The following is a 25278-nucleotide window of genomic DNA, read 5'->3' as shown; positions in this document are numbered from 1 at the left end:
TCATCTAAACATGAAACACCTTTGCTGGAATAAATACACATTTTATGGCATTACATTGAGTCTTCACTGTTCTTTAATATCCCCCATCTTACTAAATCTGTTCATAAATAATTTTTAATTGTTGATAATTGTCAATCATGCAATTATCACAATTTCTTCTTCTCAACAGGACAACTGCCCACTGCTTTTTAACCCAAGGCAGTTTGATTATGATAAAGATGATGTAGGTGATCGCTGTGATAATTGCCCATATGAACACAATCCAGCTCAGATTGATACGGATAACAATGGGGAAGGAGATGCCTGCTCTGTGGATATTGATGGAGATGGTATGGTTTGAAACTGTCTTTAAAATTCAAGTGCAATTTAGAAATCACACTTATCTTGTTTTCTTGTTCTGAGGATTTTGGACTTTATTCAAATTCAACTCCAAATTTGAAAATGCCAATTCAATTGTGTATTTACAGTTGCATTTACAATGTGAGTGCACATTAAAATAATTCAAATTCAAATTCAAAAGCTAAATGTGCATTTCTCTATATAATGGCTGTTAAAGTTAATATGGAAAAGTAAAGTGCTTTTGACATTTCATTTTCAATGTCTTAATTAGAGTCGTTGCTTCCTTTTAAAACATTTGTTTGGACAGATTTAATTTGTAATTTACCTAGTAGAGTGATCCCCACAATGTTTACAACTTGTTGTCTTTGAACTGATAGGAAAATAATCGTTTATCATTAATTGATACTGTCCTTAACATATGAACCGTTGAATTTAGATGTTCATCTGCCAAAAGTACTCTATTTGCCAGGTGTTTTCAGACACAGTTGTTCAACACTATGTTTATAGAACTATTTTTAACTGATACAGAGAAACTCAACAGAAGTGTAAGGCTGATTGACTAGTAACTACAAATGGCTTTTTACTTGATATTAATGTACACTGGTGCTAGCAGCTGAAAAAATTCAGCCACATGAACAAAATTTTTTTGTTCATATTTGTTCGTGTTTGTGCTGTCGGTGCACTCTGGCCTTTAGAGACAATCAGTGCAGCAGTAGATGTGATGATCTTCCCTAAGACTTTTCTCCTCAGTAGATGGTGAGCTAACATGATATTTTGTTGAGCACTGACAGTAAAGAAATATCTTTTCATTGTTCCTTGTTTTAAGCTAATGGCAGCTAGAGTAGTTAGACCAGTCAATAGTGTCTCACATTTAGGCACTCATGTTCTGCAACAGTAAAGTATGATATACTTAAACACAACCAAAACAGTCACACTGTACTGCACTTAATTTAACACTGTTTGGCTGAACTGTTGATAAGTATATTTTCTCCCTGACTTTCGCTGATGCAGAAGAAAGAATGCCAGATTAGTGCTTTCAGTATTCAAATAATGACACCAGGAATGGTTTACTGGGTACCCAGGCATACACCTAGTAGTGACAGTATAACATATCCTCTGAGGCAAGCTGAATTATATAATGCCCTTTAAGGAAAGGCCTTTGATTGTGTTTCAGGGGTCCTAAATGAACATGACAACTGCCCGTATGTGTACAACAATGACCAGAAGGACACTGACATGGATGGAGTAGGAGACCAGTGTGATAACTGCCCTCTGCTTCATAATCCTGATCAGGTACCAGAGATGCTAGCTCTTGAAAGCTACATGCAAGCCAACAGATACATGCCTATGCAAGCATATTGTTGCTGTTTAAACTAAACCGTATATCTCAATTTTTTTTTTTTGTTTGTTTGTTTGAAACAGCCAGCTGCCCTTTTCAGCTAGTTAATATTTAATGGAGAATGGAGCAAGAGAATTGCTCCAGAATGACTTTGAAAAAACTTCTTACATTAACTTCCATTCAAAGTTAAGAACCTTTTATTTGTTCCCCTGTAAAGTTACCATTGAAGGTTTTGTCTTGATAGTGATGATATGGATATGCATACAACTGTGCAGAATAGTTGCCAGTTTCCCATTATTAGATTAAGCCTAAGCCTGGGCTAAGAGAATTTTTTTAAATTTTAAAACACCATTGACACTGCAGTTTTGTCCAAAACTAGGGTTTAGTCCTTATCCAATTATCCAAAAATCCAAAATATGAGCAGTCTAGCTGAGATGTTTGTTATTGCTCCACAGACAGACACAGATAATGACCTGGTTGGAGATCAGTGTGACAACAATCAGGACATTGATGAGGACGGCCATCAGAACAACCTGGACAACTGCCCTTACATTCCTAATGCCAACCAGGCCGATCACGACAAGGATGGGAAAGGAGATGTTTGTGACTCTGACGATGATAATGATGGAATTCCTGATGACAAAGACAACTGCAGACTGGTGCCGAACAAAGACCAAGTAGACTCAGACGGTGAGTGAAACTGTTATAGAGACTTACATGCGCCTTTTAAAATAATCTTTGTTTACTCTACCTTTAGGTATATCTCAAATGCTGTTTAGATTGTACAAAGTAGGCTTTTCCTTTAAAAAAATGTCCAAAAGAATTCTTGATTAACTTAAAAATTAACTGTAGCTAACAAAGAGAGACTGATTGATTAAAATGATTTAATTAGCATAATGCTATCTGGTTGCTAACAGTTTTCATTAATTGTCAAAAAGAATTACTGATTTACTTAAAAAAAAAGTCTAATTGCACGTAACAATGGATTGGCATGATTTGCTTAATGCTATGTTTTCATTCATTGTTTGTAGTACTACTAGTTTTTCTCTCCAGATTGTCCAGAGTCCTAGGTCCTCTCTTGTACTCTCTCCTTTTTAGCTCAGACCACAGATTTTATATGGAGATTAGATCAGGTGACTGAGATGGCCTTGGCAGAAGCTTGATTTTGTGTTTAGTGAACAATTTTTGTGTTGATCTGTACATATGTTTTGGATCATTGTCCTGCTGGAAGATCCGGTGCCGAGCCATTTTTAGTTTCTTTGCAGAGGCTGACAGATTTTGATTTAAAATATAGTGGTATTTCATGTCCATGACGCCATGTACCCTAACAAGATTCCCAGGGCCATTGGAGGAAAAACAGATTCATAATATTACAGACCCCATCCAACAGTGGGCATCAGGTTCTTTTCAGTGTAGTCATCTGTCTTTTTACGCCAAACCCACCTGGAGTGTTTGTTACCAAAAAGCTCAATTTTCATTTCATCTGACCGTAGAACACGGTTTCAGTCAATGTCCCAGTAGAGTTTAACCCAGTGCTTACATTTGTGGTTAGAGGACAGTAAATGCTTTATCCTGGCTTGCCTTCCAAATAATTTGTTGGCATGGGGGTGGCATCTGATGAAGAATGGAGAATTGGTGACTCCAAGATGCTCATTATTTCTATAACTCTCCAATAGTGATGGGCATATTTAGGTGAGTAGCTATTTTTATAGCCATCTCCTGATTTACTAAGGTCATACTTTTCCTTTATTTGAATTATGTGTTCTTGTCTTCCCATGTTGAAGAATGACTAAGGGAATTTGACCAGTGTAACTTTATATGTACCCCAGTAAAACAGGAAGTGATGGATTACTGCTTGAAAGTTCCTAGACACATTGATCACCTTAAAAAGTAAAATATATAAATGGAAAAAATGCTTGTTACATTTTACATTCTAAAAATGTATAGGGGTGCCAGTAATTGTGGCACATGTGGTTTTGTTAAAAATGATTATTTTGTTAAAAATAATGATTAGGGATTTTTTTTTTACTTAAAATAGAATACATTTACTTTAATTAAAGTTTGGATTTTTTGCATGTTTTCAGTGTGAGATAAAGCTAATTCACTAAAAGGTGAATTTACTATAACCCTTTACCTTTTCTTTACCAGGCTTGCCAATAATTATGGAGGGGACTGTATATAACAGTGGGAAAACATTAACTAATTGATGTAATGCTAACAGCTTTCCTTTACTGTTCGCAGCATTAGTAGTTTTTTGCAAAGTAGGCATTTTCTTTATCAAAAATGACACAAAAAATTAACAAAAATGTCAAATAATTGTAGAAAAAGTTTGTTGATTTCACTATAGATTGAAATTAATATTCCTTATGGTCTCTGATGGACTCTTAGCTTGTAGTGATGGCAACAAGCTCTTGTTAGGCATTCTGATAATCATACACAGGGCTAAAAACGTGAATCCTACAACCATGTACCACGTAACTGTTACAGAGCCAAATGCAAGGCACTTCTTATCAATCAATCTTTTGTGCCTTTCCCAAATTTTCAGATAAACACATTTTCAATTTTAGTCATATCAGGACGGAGTTAATGAGCTAGCAGAGATTAAGGCTGATGTCATTGTCACATGAGGGCAGCACTGGTCAGATCCATTTCCCCTTTCTCTTGGTCAGATCAGTTCTGATTAGCTAGGACCGTAATATTGCTCTTGATTTCTCTGTTGTGCCTAATTTCACAAGGGTCATTCTGGAGTGTGTTTTGTTGGGTGTAACTGCAAACAGGCACAGGGTTGCCAGATTCTCCTAGTCAAGTCAGGCCCCTGTGTAAAAACAAAGTGCTAAAAGAAAAGAACCTACCTCTTCACTAAAAACTCCTTAGCAGCGCTGACTGGCTGGTTGTTTTCCCTCCATTTTAGCACTGAGGTCTGGTTTTGATAGACTTTATATTTTAAGATGGTAACATATATTGGTGGAGGTTTTCATGGCATGAAATAATGGCTGAGATTACTTATTGTTCTTGGCTGCAGTTAAGTAGCAGAGCTTGGTTGCTATGTGGATTTTTTTCATTTTTTTATGCTTTAATGAAAAGTTACTTATGTCGATTTAAGGTCCATTTATTTGCTTTTGGCTTGAAAGCTGAAAATTATAATACCTGTAGCTGTGTGTCATTAGTGTAAGCTGGAAAACATTATTTATATTAGAGAAAATTTAGGAGCAAAGTAGTTTGGATTTATAAGTAATATATCAATATATATATCTTCCTACTGTTGTCTTTAAAAGTCAAACTCCTGAATTATAACAAATTTTTTAAAGATATGTGCAGTTATTTTTTAGCTGCTCTAGTTGGTCCCTGAAGTTTTGGTTTGGCTTTGACAAACATGCTGTAAATGTTCTTAATGAATTTAGAAATAATGACTGATTTGTCATAAAACGCAACTGTCTTTATTCTCAGGCGACGGTCGAGGTGACGCCTGCAAAGATGATTTCGACAATGATAGCATCCCAGACATCTTGGATGTGTGCCCAGAGAACAATGCCATTAGTATAACTGACTTCAGAAAATTCCAGATGGTGCATTTGGATCCCAAGGGGACCACACAAATTGATCCCAACTGGGTAGTCAGGCATCAGGGCAAAGAGTTAGTTCAGACTGCTAACTCTGACCCTGGCATTGCAGTAGGTGAGTTTGAAAGCCCTTAACGTGCCATTCTGAAATGCATCAGTTGGTGTTGGCTTGGTTTGGTATCTTCAAATTCTGGGGTTTCTTCTCCAGGCTTTGACGAGTTTAACGCTGTGGACTTCAGTGGCACCTTCTATGTAAATACTGACCGAGATGACGATTACGCTGGTTTTGTGTTTGGCTACCAGTCAAGTGGGCGCTTTTATGTGGTGATGTGGAAGCAGATCACTCAAACATACTGGGAAGAGAAGCCTTCCAAGGCCTTTGGGATCTCAGGGGTCTCCTTGAAAGTGGTCAACTCCACCACAGGCACTGGTGAGAGCCTACGCAATGCCCTCTGGCACACAGGAAACACTCCTGGTCAGGTGAGCAATACTACTAATCAATACACTTGATTTGAAAACACATATCAATATGAACTCAGCCAGTACCAAGGTGAATCCAACTAGGACATTACAGTAGCAATTCAACAAGAGGTCCAGTTAATTGTTGTAGGATGCCATCTCTTATTGTGCATGCTAATTTCTTTTTTTACAGGTTCGCACTCTGTGGCATGACCCTAAGAATATTGGCTGGAAGGACTACACTGCGTACAGGTGGCATCTTATTCACAGACCCAAAACTGGGTTCATAAGGTGAACAACAAAACACCAAAAACACAACATATCAAATATGTTTAAACTGCAGTAGATACATGCTAAATATATAAACTCATTTTTTCCCAGAGTGGTTGTGTATGAGGGAAAACAGATCATGGCAGACTCAGGGCCAATCTATGACAAGACATTCGCAGGTGGACGATTAGGGTTGTTTGTCTTTTCACAGGAACTGGTGTTCTTCTCTGACCTTAAATATGAATGTCGAGGTGAGTAAAAGGATAATGTGAAGCTATATTTTTGGTTTAATTTTAGGTTAAAGTTGACCTATATATGTTCTGAGTTGTAAGTACTGTTACAAGGTTGGAGTAGATTTACAATGTTGGAAAATATTTCCATTCAGCCTAATAGATAATGAAGAAAAAATTGTAGCACACAACTCAAAACCTGTACAATTTTAACCCAGGATTAATGTTTCATTTTTTGTTGTTTGTTTAGAATTACGTCATTGTATGTTTAGAATTACGTCATACCCTTGAGTTGTTGTGAACACTAGCCAGGAAGAAAACAACAAATTTACTTCCATGTTAGCACAGCTCAGTTGCACATCATAAAAAAAACATCAGATCAATTTTTACCTTTCACAAAAATATAAAATAAATATAATTTAAATTTTAATAGACTACTAATGTAGTTTAGCACTAAAATTTCTCTTTAGGTTTAATGTTTTTTTGCCACTGTTCTGTAAAGTTTGTCCAACTTTACAACTGTTGCTACAAACAAATGTATTTGTGGGCAGAGCATGGATAGACCAATTCAGGCAGCACTGAGTTAAGTACTTACAAATCAGTTTGTTAACACTGACCTCATGACCACACAAATGGATGGATGGATTTAGGGTAAGAACACATTGGGGAAATGAGGATTGAAAGTCAAGACTAGCTTGACAAGCTTAACCCATGAAGTCTAGACTTGTTGTATACTAACAAGAATTAATAAATGAAAAAAACTGAGGATAAATAATAAGGGCTTCTTAAATGTTTGAACCTTTTTCCTGTTCATCGTGCAGATGGCCTGGAGTTTCCCACTATGTTTATGAGGTAAAAGTGGCTTTGGTTCTCTGGGGTTTGCTGCTGAACTAGGTCACGCTCTTGCTTGCTAATGATGATGCGGAACTTTGGTTCAGTCATCATTGGGTGTATGGTTTTAAGGCAGCTTCAGTTGTTGTTGTTTTGTTTTTTGTTTTTTTTTAATGAATGATGCCTTTGTAGTGCCAACACCCGGACACTTGCAATACAAATATAAAGCCTTTTGGATGAAGTTTACTCTGTAATAGATTTTTTTTTATTCTGGCTGTGGTCAGAGGTGGGTAGAGTGACCTAATATCGTATAAGTAACAATATTGTACAGCGAAATGAACTTAAGTAGTAGTACAAATCAATTAAAATTACACTGATAAATTTAACATGCTTGCACATTGTGGGTGAATGCCAGAAAGTATAAGAAACGGTGGCATTCAGAATTTGTCATTAAATAATTCAAGGCACTAATTACTATGATTCATCCATGCCATATTAAAAACGTTAACAGGTGTAGCAAATATAATCCCAATTCCAAAAAAATCAGGACACTGTGTAAAATGCAAGTAAATGTAAATAAAATAAAAATGCAATGCTTTTCAAATCTAATAGGTCCATATTTTATTCACAATAGAACATAGAACACATATCAGATGTTGACGTGAGACATTTCATGAAAAACATTAACTATTTAGAACTTGATGGCAGCAACGCATCTCAAATAAAAAGAGCATTTTAGAGAAGCAGAGTCTCTCAGAAGCAAAGATGGGAAGAGGTTCACCAATCTGCAAAAAACTCTAAAAATTGTGAAACAATTTCAGAAAAATATTCCTCAACCTAAAATTGCAGAGACTTTGGACATCCCACCATTTATAGTACATAATATCATCAAAAGATTCTGAGAATCAGGAGAAATCCCTGTACACAAGGGACAAGGCTGACGGTCCATATTAGAACTTTGGGCCCTCGGGTGGCACTGCATTAAAAAATAGGCACAATTCTGTACTGGAAATTGCTGCATGGACTAAGGAACACTTCAAGAAATCATTGTCTGTGAACACAGTTCACTGTGCAATCCACACATACAAGTTAAAGCTATATCATGTAAAGAAGAAGCCATTTGTCAACAAGATCCAGAAACGCCGCTGTCTTCTCTGGGCCAAAGCTCATTCAAAATGGACTGAGACAAAATGGAAAACTGTTCTGTGGTCAGATGAATCAAAATTCGACATTCTTTTTGGAAACCATGGACGCCATGTTCTGCAGACTCGAGAGGAGAGGGATCATCCAGCTTTTTATCAGCACACAGTTCAAAAGCCTGTATCTCTGATGGGATGGGGTTGCATTAGTGCTTATGACATGGGCAGCTTACACATCTGGAAAGGCACTATCAATTCTGAACAGTATATAGAGGTTTTAGAACAACGTATGCTCCCATCCAGACAATGTCTCTTTCAGGGAAGGCTTTGCATATTTCAGCAAGACAATGCTAAACCACATACTGCATCCATCACAACAGGAAGTCTTCGCAGAAGAAGAGTCCAGGTGCTGAACTGGCCTGCCTGCAGTTCAGACCTTTCAGCAATAGAAAACATTTGGCGCATCATGAAACGAAAAATCCGGCAAAGAAGACCCAGCACTGTTGAGCAGCTAGAATCCTACATCAGACAAGAATGGAACAACATTCCTCTCTCAAAACTCCAGCAACTGGTCTCCTCATTTCCCAGATGTTTACAGACTTAATATTTTTCATGAAATGATGAAATGTTTCACTTTTAACATCTGATATGTGTATAATACATAATAGGAGAAAAATGACATCTTGCCTAATATAACCAGATCTACACTTCAAGTCAGCCTTCTTTTATGTATACCATTGGCCTTTTTTGAATACCATTATAGCACAATCACTGCATTATTATTTGTCCCATATATAATCAACTGCAATGTTATGTTATCCACCCATGAATAGCCATTTCCAATTCTCATAAAATATTTAATATTTTTGTTTGAGCTTTATGGTATCACATCTTTAAAATCATTATTCCAGTTTTCTTTGAAGCATTTAGAGGCATTTAAGCGAGATATTTTCACACGTTTGCCAACACATACCAATCGTTGTATTTCCTGATTTGTTTTTCTTGTACCCCCCGCTTCACCTGCCTGTACACATTAGGCCAAAACAGCGATTTGGTTGTTTTGTGTGTCAATCAAATAGTCCACTTTTGTCAAAGTAGGCAGTTCTTGGCCACGCTAAGCAGAAAAACATACCTGACTCTCTGATGATAGGCAGAAGTCTAGCTTACAAGACTCATTAAGACCTAATCAGCATGTGCGAATTGGCCATAGCAAAACTAATGAGAAAAATAGGGTAAAAATCAGGGAAAAAAACGCAGTTCTTGCCCACCACCGGCTATAGTTACATGTTTTTGATAAAAGGATGGAAAAGGAACATCTGGATTGACTGTGGTTGCTGAGTATTATCTAAATAATAAATTCTTTCTCTCCCTAGATAACTGAACAAGATAAGGCATGGGGCATATAAGGGACTGTCACACAAAGAAACACACTTTTCCTGCTTACCAACCAATTTTGACTATAGTAATCTGGGACACCCATCAACTAGATGGAACCTCTACCGTTTCCGTTATGTGCATGGAAGTGATGGAAAAAGGCAGGTTATGACCCACAGTGAAGCAAAAATTTACTTATATGGTTTGTTTGTACAACCACTTTATTCATTCTTCAAAAAAGTAAACACAGTTTGAAAGTAATATTCAGTAGATCCTCCTTTTAAGGGTAAAAGTTATGGAGCCGAAGAAGGAGTGCTGTATTTCCTTTGTCCATTTTTACGTTACCAAAATAATTCATTTATGTTATATTTACTGAACTATTCATCACCAAACTGTTTTACTTGCACAATGCTTTTTATTTTATTTTTTGTTGTTGTTTTCTGTTTCATTGTTAGGCTTTTTTGTGATCAGTTGGACTTTTTATTCATTTATTTCTTTACTTTTTACAGCACCCATATTCTAACAAGGGGCTATTTTTATCAAAACATTTTGGAATGAAGATGTTTATATTAAGACTGTATTATAATTTCTTTTGTAAATTATTTGTGACTCTTACAAGACAGTTGGTTTACATCTAGATTTTTGCTTGCAGTAGATTGAGATTGTAAATAATTATTTATTTGTTTTCACTGACTAAAATTGACTTGAAAAATATGAAAATGCTTAAATGGCAATTGTTTTTTTTCTGACAGTGAATTATATTGTCTACATGTAAAACTGTTTCATTCTTCAAACAGTTTTACATGTAGACAATATTATTCAATACTTGATCCCTGTGTTCTCTAAAATGTGAGGTAAAATATGATTGAGTTTTTAAGTGCCTTAATATTATAGAACACCGCATCCATTTGTTAAATAATAATTTTTTACAGTTCTCAATTTTGAAACTCTAAATCCTGGTTTGTCATATTTTTGTTTTTTAAATCGGTAAGCCAGGTAGCAATGTCCCTGGTTTATTTCTGATTAAGTAGTATGTTACAAAATGTATATTGGCTTTGGTTTCTAACATGCTTGTTCATTAATATCAAAATCCTGTAAAGTCTTGCCAAAGTTTGTATTTTTTTTAAATAGTTCACTATATTCATTCTTTTATTCCATTAATAAAGATTTATATACAATTTTACATGTAGGCCTGAAGTATACATTTAATACAACCATAGTCATGTGAATAGGTTCTAGTAAATAAATGTATAATGAGTTACAAGAAAACATTATGCGTGTTCACTACCATGCAAAAGTTTGGAATCACCATTGGTTTAGAACCACTGATTGGTCAGAAGTGTTTTCACTGATAAAAATCAAGACAACGGCAATGCTTTTTCTTGCTTTTTATGTGTGTGCATTTGTGTATGTGTGTGTTTGTGTATGTATAGATAGATAGATAGATAGATAGATAGATAGATACATAGAAAGATAGATAGACAGACACAAACACAATCTGCTTCAAGATGTAAAAGTGTTGGATACATTAGTTAACTTCTATAAGATATTTGACCTCCAGCTTGTTTCTGAAGAAGAGTGAAGCAAATTCTGAACCTGTTGTTGCCCCAAGCAAGCTTTTCAGTTGGCAGCTGTGACAGCAGAACAACTGAACAAACATGAATTAGTAGGAAACAAACACAATGCAATTAATACTAAAAAAGTTTAAACAGATTTTGCAACAGCACGTCTAAATAGAAAACTACAAGAATGTTTTTAAGAAAAATTATAAAACTGTCCAGAAATTATGAATACAGTTGTAGATGACTACATAAAAATCAGCACCAATAATTAAGGTACTAAAAAAGACCCGGAATGCTTATATTTTAAAGTGGTAATTAAATCGAGAAAAAATAAATTGAGATAGATAACTACAATGGTATAAAACTTTGCAATTCTATAAATAGATAAGTATATGTCTATAATGTATATTATATTTAAATAATTTAAAGTATTTTTCCCCAAATACTTGAAATATTGAATACAATTAATTAAATCAAATTAAATTAAATTCCTTTTTGTTTAAAATTCATTCAAAATATCTAGTTTATGTTTAAATCTAAACTTTAAAGGTATTACTGTATATAAATATACATTATTAATATGACAAGTGATTAAAACCTTGAACAGTAGTGTATAAGGAATGTCTATGCTGAATCATTTCTTTCTCTCTGAGCATTGGGATCCATAAACTCCATAATTGACCTCAACAATACATTTTTTAACACATTAAAGTTTCAAATCTCAAGTAACACACATGTATGTTAGTGAATCAATGTTTCTATAATCAAAACTGACTTTTGCCATTTACAGGTCCTTAAGTAAAATATAAATGTATTTGCAATTACAGTTTTGTTCCACAAAATGTGTCCAATAGGATTCAGATGGCTTATCATGAAACATTAGGTTTGCTTCACTAGCACGCAAAATAACAAGTTAGACAAACAAATACAAATAAATGAAGATGTGTATTATCTTCAAGGCTATGGAGGAGAACTTGTTTTCACTATGTTTTTAAAGAGTTTATATCGTAATTATTTTTACAGTGCTTATCATGGGCACAAACACAACAGGTATACTGTGTAAATGTAGATTGCTAATCTCATTGTCATTGAGATTCTCTACCGAAAATCCATCTTAATCTTAGACTATAAATCATGATGTGCTTGAGTGAGGGAAGCTGGCCTTCAAAATTTCTACCAGTCATGCAGCAGGCATCCTGTACCAGTTTGTGAATGGTGAAAAACAGAGGGAGGGTGTGGATTATTGAGGTCAAGGGAACCAAAACATAGGAGGCTGGTGCGCAGGGCATAGCTGGTAAACTGGTAGATTAGATAGCCACAGTAGGTGCCACAGTACCCTGACACTGTCTAACATGTTTGGTGGTGCCAACTGAAGCAAGATAGATCTGGTTTATATCTGTTAAAGGTCACTGTGCAGACATTTTACATCATGAAGTGTTAGAAGTGACCTCTCCATTCCCTAAGGCACTGATTTTTACATGTAGTCAATTAGCTAAGACTTGCGCTGTCTGAAGTTTTCTTCTTTAGTTTTGAGCTGGAGCTGTGACCCTGCTTTAAAAAAAAGCTTAGACCAGCACAATTTCAATGGTGGTCCATGTTGGTTTGCTGCTGGTGTAGCTGGTCATCCATGGATGATGAGCATACCAGCTTCCAAAACACACCATATGCTGGTTTTGGTGTTGATCAGCATAACAGCTTCTATTGCTGCTAGCTAGCATACCAGCATCCAAAACATGTTTTTATTGCTGTCGGAAGGTTTGTATCTTCTTTTTTGTCATTTTTCATTTTTGAATTTGAAAGCAAAGAAATTTCATTAAAGTTGGAGCTAAAGAAATTCCAAAATTTTACTTACACACACAAAATCTATGCCACTTATCCTCCTGGGTCACAGGGGGGAGCTGGAGCCTATCCCAGCAGTCATTTGGCAGAAGGCAGAACACACCCTGGACAAAATCACTTTGAAGACGAAAGGTTTTGGTCAGACAATGGTGGTATGCAGTTTTTTCTGCTGAACTATGCTGGTTTTCAGAGGTGTACGTAATGACTTGAGACTTGATTCAACAAAATCGAGAAAGACTTGCCACTCCACTTTGATTCAAACACCAGTGACTCTGACTTTGTCTCAGACTTGAGCCTAAAGACTCGGAAAAGACTAGACAAATTGGAAGAAATGTGCAGATGAGTGCTACAGAGCCAGTTACTTACTGTGAATGGATTCATTTCCTGACATAAATTTGATATACAGCAAGGTTGTCAAACTGTGCTTACGCTGGTTTACTTCAGAAGATAATCTGGAAACAAGCAAAGCTTTAAGAAGCCCTGCTCAGCTCTTAAACTGTTACTTACCAGGTGAAGCTGAAGTTGACTTTTTATTTGCCAGCTTCTTATTTGAATTTGCCTTTCCACTAAGTGGTGCAGCAGTCACAGACACTGTATAGAACACTGTTACCTATTACAATGAACGAAAGTGCATAGTTAAAACAGTACTAGTACTAGCCTGAAATTTGGCAGTGCTTTTGTCTAATTTATGTCATACAGTGCAAATTTATTTGAGGTTATTTAACAACTGACTGTGGTTTGGGGCAAGTGTGATGATTTAGACATGCTACTTCACACAGTATGAGGAGCTTCCATTATGTATTAGCTACATTAGCCTTTTAGCTGGTGTCAGCAGTGAAACCAGCAGTGGTGCAGCGTTTATCCCTTACAGGTGGATGAGCGGTTAATCAGGAGTTGTTTGTGTACAGTATGTGCTTAATGCAACTGAAAAAGTCAAACAAGAAGAATTTACAAAAACACAGTGCCTGGATGAAATGTAGCCTTACACTCTCTTGAGCCTTCTCCTAATTTTCTGTGTTCTTTTCGTCTTCAGTTTTAGTGTAGCTCTAAAAGTGAAGGATCAGTAGCATAACCCCAGTTGAAAACGTCCCCCATACAAAAAATTCTTTCAGTGAATAAATATGACAATGTAATTTAAACTAATGCCACTCCATCACACTCCACCCACTAACATCTAATGTTAACCTAAATGCTTGTGCCAAATGACCTAGGTAAAATGTTTAAAGTAATAAATAATTATTATGTTATCATGTTGCTGGTTGTTATTTATGTAAATGTCTGTGTTGATTGAAGCTAACTGGTGAAGTATGTTGTTAAGTAACTTGATCTTTGTGTGTGTTGTTGGTGTACAGTTGTATCTGTATACAGGGAGATTCACTCAAAAGAGGCCTCGAATATTCTGTTGTAACTCCCGTAAGGATGAAGCAACCTGGACCAAAAAATACGCTACATACCTTGATGCACTGCTCAGTTATGTACAAACCATCCTGATGAGAAGTCGAGTGACTGAGTGAAAGGGGTATGGGGGTATGCACCCCGAAGTTGCAAAAAGAGGTTAAACATCGCAATGGCTGTCCGGCGCCTACCTCATCGCTCCGACGCAGGGGCATCCCAGCTTGTTCAAAGCTTCATATACAAGGAGTTGTTTCAGATTGTTTCGTCCTAGCAAGAGTTATTACAGAATATTTGGGGCCTTTTTCGAGTGAATCTCCCTGTATAATGCTGCAGTTGTGCATCTATGTTATGGTATGATGTCTAGAGCAACAAAAAAGGAAGCACTTATCCAAAACAAATCTTCAGGCTAGTTGGATACTCTACTTGGAATTGCAGAGATTAATTACTTGTCCGTTGAAAATAAAGAAAGTAAATCTGAAAGGTTTTTGTTGTGAGCTAGAGGGCTTGTTTATATATTATTGAGAAATTACAGTTAATCAGACCAATGCTGGACATAATGAGAGCAATCCCTGGGAGTTGGCACCAGAAAATGTAAACTGAGGTTGCCAAGGAACCTCAACAAAGACAAACAAACAACATGATATGCTAGCTGGAGTGCAATCTCAGGTCCAGTCACAAAAAAGTCAAGGCTAACTACACCAGAGCATCAAAAAAACAGATAACCCATTTTTCCGTTTAGGAAAACAAAAGCTCTGGAGGCAGTATGAGAACACTTGCAAGAACATGGTTCATATTTCAGATTACCACCAGTTGTTCCTTAATATCAGTGAGTCTCATGATAAAAGTCATCCTTGTTATATGATAGTATTTGGTTAGGTTGCATCAATTACATCTGTTTGTTCTAGCATAAAATGGTTCTATATAAAACCATGAACTCTCTTTTTTTTTTTGTCACAGTGTCCAGTGCAGGCAACTGTTCACTATTGCTGACTAGAATTTACCAGGAAAAACAAAACTTTCCTCAAGTCAAGTGACCTTTAGTGTCATTCCCCAATACAATGACATGAAACAAATGGAACAAAATTTTTCATCTCATTTTTCAGACCCCATGGTGCAACACATAACAGCAGTACAAATATAACAATAAATACATATATATATAGTTTTGTTTTTATGTGTAGTATTTATATATATGTTTTGTTTTTCTGTGTGTGTGTGTGTGTGTGTGTGTGTGCAAATGGCCATTATACATACATGTGAACATAGCATTCCTGTCCAAATGCATGGATGTGAGTACACACGAATGTGCAGATAGCCAATCAGAATGCAACTGGCAAAATCCTGACAGTTGTGGTCATTTTGTTGTGCGATGGGTCACCATGCTTAGTGCCAAGTCAGCAAGTCTCAGTCTCAGATGTTCCAGCCACACAGAAACCATGAGCATGGTAATCTTGGTGGCCTTTGGATGCCATATGCGGCTCTTCCAGAGCAACCCATTCTTTTAGCAACGCTTTTCTATGGAGATTTTACAAACTTTATGCACAGCTGAATGTCCATGTCAGCAATAGGTGCTGAGTACACCCATTACAGCCAAAGTACACTGATTGAACAAACAGGAATAAACATGAACAAACACATACATTTGGTTGGTGTGCCATACCCTCGTTTGATTGTTGTAATACTCCAGAATGTAAATTTTCTGTTTACTCTAGTTCACTTTAATTATGAGTTCTTTTTCTGAAAATTCTGAGGACAATTTCTAACATTAGAATGTTTGTGTTAGTTTGTGTTTGTTCTGTTGGCGTATTCTGGTGTTTGAAGTATCAGAATTGTATTAATTAGAAGAGGTATTTGGATACTTGTCGACTTGATAGTGTAGGTGTACCTAAAAAACTGCCAACTCAATGTCTGTTTAAATCAGCTCTATGGTACCAATGTCCACTTGTGCTTTGCAGCTGCACGACACCACTGATACATGTGGTTTGTCTAGAGAAACAGAAATATGCACATTCGAACTAGCCCACAACTGGCTATGATCAGCTAAACAAAGGCGGCTGTCATTTCAAGCCATTGCTGTTTTAACTCCTATGAAGTAAGGCCTATCTAGAATGCTTAAATGTGCACAATGTCACGTATCCTCACAAAATCCCAGCCTTGTTCTGTAGTGCATTTTTAATTTCTCCTTGCTGTTTTTAACTGTGTGAAATGAGCAACTTCGTTGAACTGAGAGTACACACACACACACACACACACATTTTCTAAGCCTCTTAACCATCTGTGTAGTCTTCTGTGAGCTACTACTGTTTTTTTAGGCTTGGTTTTCTGTACATAAACTTTATGGTAAGCATTCTCCACTGTCCTTGTACAAATACTACCTTTTTTACTGTTATGTGTGCTTGTAAATATCACTTACAAGCATCATACATCAGAGCAAACCAGAAATCTTTTTAAAATCCTAGCACAAATCCAATTGTACAAACTCAATTCCTAAAAAGTCTGGATAGTGTGTAAAATGCTAATAAAAACAGAAAGCAGTGTAATCGCTAAATAAATTCTGTTTTACCTATATTAAAATAAAAAGGATACAAAAACATTTTGTGTTTTACTTTATGAACTTTATTAGTTTATTTCCCAAACATGTTGGCACAGGAACATGTTTACCACTGTGTTACATCACCTTTCCTTTTAACAGCATTAAACAAACTTTTAGGGACTGGCTATTCTTCAGTTTTCAGCTGCCAAGCGACCTCTTTGGCTTTTCAAGCAAGGCTGCTGAACTCCCTGGTTCTGTGACACATGATCTCTTCTCATGTGACATTCATAATTAAGAGTATGTTTTTTCTAATTTGATTTAATTTTGAGAAAATGCATATTTTATGATCAATAATTGTAACTGGTAATGTTATTAATGTAGAATGCATTATCTCCTACAAACTAATACTAATCCTAACCATCTATTTACGTTCCTTGCTCCTTCTTCCATCTCTGTCTTCATTTTTGCTTTAATGGCAAGGATATTCTCCTGGCTTATATAGTAAGTCTTGAATCGGGGGTCTAAGAATGATGCAATGTCAAGCAGTTCTTGGGTGGCAGGATCATTGGATTTTTCCAGGAGGTAGCCAATGACTCTGGACTCGATTGACTTTGTGAGGTCTGTGTCCTCTGGATCCTCTGCAAGTGTTTTTGTCTTTAGAAGGTGGAGCACTGGCTTCAGATATGAAATGCTGATATATTCTTCTCCTGAGAGTGCATCAGTAAATTCTTGAAGAGGATGCAGTGCCTTGTGAATTGACTAGCACCTCTGTGTCTTGCCAGGTGAGCACTAGGTGGCGTGTTTTCTTGTCAGCGGACAGCACGTGAGTGAGGCCTTACTTTGTTCCAGAACCCTTTCAATCACCTTCTCTTTGGTTCCCCACCTTGGGAACACTCTGTAATGAGTGAATGTTCAGGAAGATTGAACTCTTTCTGAGCTGCTGTCAGTGCTTTTCCAGCTGGCAGAAAAATGGCCAACCAACTTCTTACAAAGACCCACTGCTCGGTCTACCCTGTCATCTTTAAGTGCATTTTCTGAAATACAGTATTTAAGGAAAAACAAATTAGCCTTACTCTTTATTTATTACAAGCATTGCTAGAATGTAATCAGCAATGTATAAAAACGTATAAAAATAAAATGTAATCTAATCTGATATTATCTAACTACTCATGTAACTTATTTGGTTTCTCTATTTCATAATTATCTGAACATAATAGTCCTAAGTATGCCTCCATTGTCTTCCTCTCTAAAGCACATGTAACTATCAAAGTGACACAGCTTTCATACAAGTTTTGGATACTCAGTGAATTAAGAATTAATAGAGAGATTGTTTGACATTGCCTAATGAAAAACGTAATCCACAGTAAAGTAACTGAATAACTACTATATGTAAGTACAGTGACATTATTTCTGTAATCATATGACAATCCAGATAGCATACAGTTTGTTACTCCAAAAAATGATCGAGTTAGTATAACCAGAATATGATTTCATCTAAATAATGTGTTACTCAGAGGGAGAGAGAGCGATTTATAAATGTGATTTGATGTGACACTTACCGATCGCAAGATGGAGTCTGTGGCCAAAACACTGTGGCCTGGTCCACTCGTTTATTTCAACTGCCTTTATCATGTTGGAAGCGTTATCTGTGGTAACATACACTTGCCCCTCTTAATTCAGACCCCAGCTGGCCAAAGCATCTTTCATTCCAGTAGCGATGTTCTCTCCCGTATAGTCAAGAGGAAAGTATGACATCTGTAGACAACGACTCTTTAATTCAAAATCTTCACTTATGAAGTGAATAGTGAGGCTTTGGTAAGGTTCAGTTGTTCGGCTCAACCACATGTCTGTAGTTGTCGCGTAATACTCCAGATTTCTAAGCTGTTTCAACCTTGTTCCTACACGAAGCATAAAGTTCTGGAATATCGACTTGACTGAAGTATGTGCGAGAGGGAATCTGGTGCCTTTTGTCAAGTGTTTGGAGAAGGTTTCGGAAGCCATCTTTAGACACTGTGTAAATCGGCACCACGTCTTTCGCTAAGTACTTCGCAATAGCGTCTGTTATCTCATGGTGCCTTCGCATGCTTTTTTCATATGGCGTGATGCTTTCGAATGCCTGTGGAACGGAGGTTTGCCTGGCCATCACGTTAGGAAATTGTGACTGAGGTCGCGGTTTATGGCTGGACAGATGTCTGTGATTCTTCTTTAAATGTTGATCGAGGTTTGTGGAGTTGCCTCGTGAGGTTAGCACAGATGCTCGACATGTTCCTGTTACAGTACCTGTTTTTGACGCATGTCAGTTTTCCTGAAACCAAAATACTCCCACACACATGATGTGTTGTTTTTCTTTGGTAGCAGCTCTTCCACCGGACCTTGGGCCTCACTCACTTGTTCAGATGAAGTGCTCATCTTTTCCCTAACATCTAGTGCGAAGCTCCTTGTTAATAGTTGTGCTTCTTTGTCAGGCAGGGCATATGCATGATTACCGGCTTCTGATTGGTCATCAGAAGGAAGTTTGCGCGTTCGTTTTATTGGGTGGATTTTTCTTTTGTAAAACCTACAGGCTATTGGCTCATTCAAATCGCAGTTTCGATTAAAAAATGATTAATCGTTCAGCCCTAGATGTGATCCACCTCTTATGTGATTGGTTGATGTGATTCAACTCTTTAGCATTAACATAACAAGAGTTAACTCAAACCCTTCATGAGCTAATTAAATATGTGCTGATCATTAGTAAGCGCTGTTGAAAGAGCAACCCAACAATTCTAACTCCTTGAACTCTGATTATTTTTATTAGTCTGATTTGGTTAGGTTTTTTTCTGACATGTATTTAGCTCAGTCTTGGACTGAATTACGACAACGGTGTTTCAAATTCTGTTTAGTCTAGGCTTAGGCTTAATTTGGGTCTGGGAAACCCAAAGCCCATTTTATAGTAACTAACTACTAAAAATCAGTGGCAAGGTCTAGTCTAAAGTAGTGGCTATCCTGTGATTAAGTGTTAGCAAGACTAGCCTAGCTTTCACATAGAAACACAACTACAACACTTATTTAGCTACATAAATATACTACATAAATATTCATCACCTATTAATGTTACACATTAGCATAGTGTCATTTTATTCCAAATTTACTCCAAGCACAAATGTCTCACTGCTGTGGTAGAGAAAAATGATTAACTTTGATATTGTAGGGAACATCTAGATTTTAAAGCACTGTTTACCTTGTCCTGCCCCAATCAACCACCTTGGCAATTTTTATTTATGTATTTTTTTATACAGGGGCAGGTTAGCTCACTGAGACCAAAGTCTCATTTACAGTGGGGCCCTGTAAGACATATATAAAGACACATTACAATAATATAGTAAACAAAAATAATAACATGATCAAAATAACTATCAATGAAGGAATTAGATCAACCAAAATAAATAAAACAACTTACAATTACTTTTTTAAGAAAAAAGCCCCCTTGCCTTGTCCTGCTCCCCTTGTTTACTGACACTACAACTAACAAGCTGGCATGTCAACAATGGAGTTTTCAGTGGCATGGAAGATATTTTATGCTGTGACATTTGCAGGAGTGTATTGGAGCAATACAAAATTTCAAAAAGGTACAACAAGAGTTTCCCTCTATGCACTCCTTGCTGCCTAAAATAGAGAATAAAAATACAACTAAAGCCTAGAGATCGCAGGCAAAAGTGGGAAACCTCATGATATGGAAATAAAAGAGCAGCACTGTTCCTGTACTGCAGGGTAAATGATTCTCAGGAAAAACATTTAGTGCCTACACCACACCAAAGTTGTGGCATATTATAAAGTTCTGAAAGTTTGTCAGAGGTGAGCTTGCCTAGTTAGTATTCTGAGCTTCAAATGGACAGATGGTATTTAGGGAAAAGGGTTAGCCACAGTCTCATTTGTAGAATTCCTTTAGGTTTGTTTTCAGTTTGCAAGCCAGCTAGATGAGGAGGTAAGACAAGTTTTGTTTCAGTGTTAATTCAGTATGTTCTTATCTCACATATAATCACAGTATTGGCCAGAGATCCGTATTATAGTGCATTTTTAAGTGAGCATATGTAAATTGTTTTATGTACCCTGCATGTAATAAAGACTACCCCTCTGCTATGAATTATTCAGGGTGTTGAGGGTTTTTGTAGCAGCTCTTGGCTTCGACGAATAAGACACAGAGTGTTTCTAAAACGGGTGCTTACTTTTATTCAGCTGGATGGACTTCCAAGTACCAATAGTTCCTTCACGAGCACCATGAAAACTGAAAGATGAATGAAAGATACAAACAAAACGCTTATAGTTTTAGTTATAGTTATAGTACAAAGAAGTAATGTAAATAACAAAGCCTTTATGGCTTTAGCTTACATACACAGAGATAGCATTTAACGCCAGAAAACGGGTGAGTTTAGCATCAAACCAAAAAAAGAACCAAAACTTCACAGATGCTATAACACATATAAACACAACTTGGTACATTTCTTATTACATCAGTTCAGTGTTACATACCTCGCTCCGCATGCCAAGGCTGCAATATTTGACGAGGCTTTGAGTATTTTTCTTCCTTTGGTTTTCGTTTAGCCCTTTCCTTAAGCTAACAATGACGTGAATGCATGCCAGCAGACTTCTCTACAGAGAAAAGCATTCGTAAAACTAACACACACAAACACAGACGGTGAGTTTAAAACTCTAAGAGCTTCAGCATATACTTGAATGAACGTGAGGAAAAACGTTTTCTTTTAAAATGAAAATCAAAGTAAGGAAAGTGAATCTACTAGTTTCCCCGCGCTGCTGTGGCACCACATCCGCTCTTTTCTCAAAGGAGCAGTCACAATTATGCAGCTATACTGAGTGAATGGTCCCACCAAATCATGTTATGATGAATGAACACAACAAGGTAAACTAAAGCTGAATGAATCATACATGATTTCTACTCTAACAAATGACCACAATGGTATTACCCCATAAGTTCATATAAGTGTGTAGTGTATACATGACCCATATTGTTTATAGAATCAACGTGTCTGGTATAAGGGTATTAATCACTGCCAATACCAAGGCCCAATTCCATTTCTTCTTTTTACCCCTACCCCTTGTTTTCGAGTGTCAACCTAAACCCTTGGAACTGAGTTACAAGGGGTAGTAGTTGAAATCTTGCCCTACAAAATGGGACAAAAATCAAATAAAAAAAAAAAACACTGCTTCATTAACAGGCTACTAGCAGTGCTCTGTAGATGACCTGGCTCATCTTCAGTGATAGCAGAGAAAGCAAAAGCTAGTCTTTGGTTACATTTAGGGCATCATATGCTTTCAAAAAGGGAGTATAAGACAATTATTTATTATCGCCCACTGCTAATTCTTTGGTGATACAAAGCTGAAGTCAGCTATTCACCAGGTTCTTGTTTGAATTTTCCCGCTCCACCTTAAATGGTGCAGCAGTTACATATACTTGCATTCTGGCGCTTCAGGCATCAATACTGCTGGACTATTTAAGGTGGAACGGGACAATTAGCTAGCTAGCTACCAAGACATTAGCATGCTATTAGCGATTTTTTTCTGCTTGTTACAAAGAAAACAATCATAATACATTGAAATGACATTAAACTTTTTTATTGGAGTTTTAATGGAGAAAATACTTACATTTGTGGGTTTTTTGGTTGCTCACGCAGCCATCTTGCCGGTTTTTCTGTTTTTTTTTTTCATAACGTTCAGTTTGGAGTGTGCCTCTGAAAAACCTCCGTTTGGAGGGCAATGTAGCCCTAACACTTTGCCCTACCCCTCTATGTCAACAAAGATTGGGACACCCTAACCCTAGACGTGAACGCGCAAAACAGAGGGCTAAGGGCTAAGTGGTGTGGGCAAGGGGTGAAATGTGATTGGGCCCAACTAACTAACTCTCAAGGAGAAGGACCTACTTCTGGACGGGCCGCTCAATGATTGAAGGTTTGGAGGCCTGATCTTGTTTTCTGGTTGGTTTACGGTCCTCCAGTTGTACTCTAACTCAACAAACTAGGCCATCTGTTTTCTTCTACAGTCTCAACCACTCGCCCCAGCTGCTACTGGTTTCTTGGGAGGATGTCTTCCTTGATAATGACTATGTCATTTACTTTGAGGTTGCGTCGAGGTACATACCACTTTTGCCATGTGGAAATGTTCAGGAGATATTCTTTCTTCCAGCGACTCCAAAATTGTTTGATTAAATATTGGACTCGGTGCCATCATTTTGCTGCATACACATCTTCCCTCACGAATTTCCCAGGAGGTGGAGCAGCGACCTTGAACTTCATCAAGATTAGATGGTTTGGTGTTAAGGGTTTGAGTGACTTAGGATCATTAATTCCATGCACAGTTAATGGGCGGCTGTTGACACTGGCCATCGCTTCGTAGAACAGGGTTCTAAGGGAAGCATCATCAAGTCTGCTTGGATACTGAGTAAGTGCGGCATTTAGCACATTTCGAATGGTCCGGATTTGGCGTTCCCATATGCTGCCAGCATGGCTCGCTGAGGGGGCATTAAAGATAAATTCACACTGGTTTTCAGCCAGAAAATCTTCAAGTGCCTTGGTATCACACAACGGGATGAGCAAGAAATCCGACTGGCTCCCTCTGCATTAAAAGCCAGGTTAGATCAGGAGTCACAACCCAAATGATAAGAGCCATTTTGACCTTTCAACAAAAATCAAACCACCTTGGGAGCCACAACATTTAATGTCCAGTATGTCTCAGTATGTATTAATGTCCGAGTATACACTAAACAATATAAATGAAAACGCGGACTTACTCTACTCTGCTTCAAGCTTTAACTACAGCCACTTTTCTTCCATCTCCGCCAGAAAACTTTTCCTCAAAAGTTGAATAGTTTCTTGTAAAATGTCTTTCAGCTTTCGGCTGTTGTACGAGGCTGAAGTCGCTTCTTATTCTCCAGCTTCTTGCTGAACTTTCCCGTTCCACCTTAAATTCTGACTGAGGCGCCGAAGGTAAATGCAGCACTATTTAAGGTGGAACAGGAAAATTAGAAAGAGAAGCAACTTCATCTTCGCAACTTATTAGTGTTGCAGATTTAACGTATCAGGAAACCAACTACGTTGCTTATAAATGCGAATAAGTCCATTCGTCTCCAAATGTTCGTCTTTCTTTCTGTTTTCCTTTTCGTTCGCTACTAGCTAGGCGAAACCTCGTTGCTAGGTGACCTGCAGTCTGCACGCCAATTTTCAGTCGTTGAGAAATAGGGCTTCCGTGCAATGTTGCTCACGCCACATCTCAAAGATATTTTACTGACACAGCGAATCGTGAGGTGCCTAGAGATTCCCACCCCTAACATCTGCCCTGATGACAAACTTTGACATGATAGTGAGAGAGAATGAGCCTGGTAATGTGATAATCCTTTGAAAGGATGACTGGATGTTTTAGCTCCTGACTGAAAGATGACTGTTTCAGTCTTCCTTCAACACGAAGTAGTCCGTTGTCCAAAATTGGGTCGAGGCAGTAGAGTGGACTTGAGCTTGGAAGACTATTTCCTCTTTGAAGCATCTTCATCTCTGCGTAAAAGGCTTGCTGCTGGACAAGCTTGATCACTACCTCAGCTGCTCTCTCACGTTCTTCGATAGCAACAAAGTCTCTGTGATATTCTTGCTTAGACCCTAGTCCCTTAATTTTTGCAACCACTTTAAGGAGTGTGGGCCAAGAAGAAAACCGACTGAAATGGCTAAGAATGTCTAAGCAGTCGCCAAAAAGCAGCTCAGTAGAGGGGTGAGATGTAGCATGCGCTTCTTGCTCCCACAGAAATTTTGGTCCTAATAACCAGATTGACAAAGAGATATCTGACACACAAAGGCCTCTAGAGGCATGGTCGGCAGGGTTTTCTGCTGTGTCAACATAGCACCACTGCCTGGGATCTGTATTTGCTATATCAGTTGAATGCGATTAGCAACAAATATATGGAACCTTTGGGATTCATTGTTAATGTATGCCAGCACAACCTGAGAGTCTGTCCAGAAGAACTCATCATCAATCTTTATTTCAAGCTTAGTTTTCAGCATGTGACTCACTCTGGCAGAGACCACAGCCGCTGAGAGTTCTAATCTTGGGATGCTCGTGGCCTTTGTGGGTGCGACTCTCGCTTTGGCCATCACAAGACTGCAGTGCACTTCATCCTTGTCATTTTTGTATCTTAGATAGGAGCATATACCATATCCCACGTTGCTGGCATCTGAAAAGTGGTGCAGTTCTGTTCTGACAATGTTGCCGAAGTCTTGTGGGTGATAGTGGGTGACTTCTTTCAGCTTCTGTAGGATGCACTTTCTATTTAGGGTGAATGGAGTGACAAACCGAAGTGGGTCAAAAAGAGAAGATAGATAGAATACCACGGCACATTGAAGGCTTGAATACCCAGTGCGTGACCTGCATTT

General features: G+C 37.5%; 1 protein-coding gene and 1 long non-coding RNA gene across 4 annotated transcripts in view; one reads left to right on the top strand and one right to left on the bottom strand.

Moving 5' to 3' along the window:
• thbs2a (thrombospondin 2a) overlaps window positions 1–10724 on the top strand; it is a 55355-nt gene extending 44631 nt beyond the window's left edge. For 2 of the 3 annotated variants that reach the window (XM_036583091.1, XM_036583090.1), the window contains exons 15-23: window positions 170–329; window positions 1514–1632; window positions 2134–2368; window positions 5126–5353; window positions 5447–5718; window positions 5891–5988; window positions 6079–6218; window positions 7019–7049; window positions 9541–10724. In XM_036583091.1, the coding sequence (XP_036438984.1) occupies window positions 170–329; window positions 1514–1632; window positions 2134–2368; window positions 5126–5353; window positions 5447–5718; window positions 5891–5988; window positions 6079–6218; window positions 7019–7049; window positions 9541–9544 (1287 nt within the window). In that variant the 3' untranslated portion in view covers window positions 9545–10724. The remainder of the gene's footprint in view (window positions 1–169; window positions 330–1513; window positions 1633–2133; window positions 2369–5125; window positions 5354–5446; window positions 5719–5890; window positions 5989–6078; window positions 6219–7018; window positions 7050–9540) is intronic. The other variant, XM_036583092.1, reaches the window with a different exon arrangement.
• A 7536-nt stretch (window positions 10725–18260) lies between these two features.
• LOC118816606 overlaps window positions 18261–25278 on the bottom strand; it is a 29620-nt gene continuing 22602 nt past the window's right edge. The window contains exons 3-4 of the long non-coding RNA XR_005007883.1: window positions 21380–21499; window positions 18261–21134 (exon numbers count right to left, since the gene is read on the bottom strand). This is a non-coding gene — a long non-coding RNA (uncharacterized LOC118816606). The remainder of the gene's footprint in view (window positions 21135–21379; window positions 21500–25278) is intronic.

Source organism: Colossoma macropomum, unplaced genomic scaffold, assembly GCF_904425465.1.
Source record: "Colossoma macropomum unplaced genomic scaffold, Colossoma_macropomum, whole genome shotgun sequence".
In the NCBI taxonomy this organism is placed as follows: Eukaryota; Metazoa; Chordata; class Actinopteri; order Characiformes; family Serrasalmidae; genus Colossoma; species Colossoma macropomum.
This window is presented reverse-complemented; position numbering and strand designations above follow the sequence as displayed.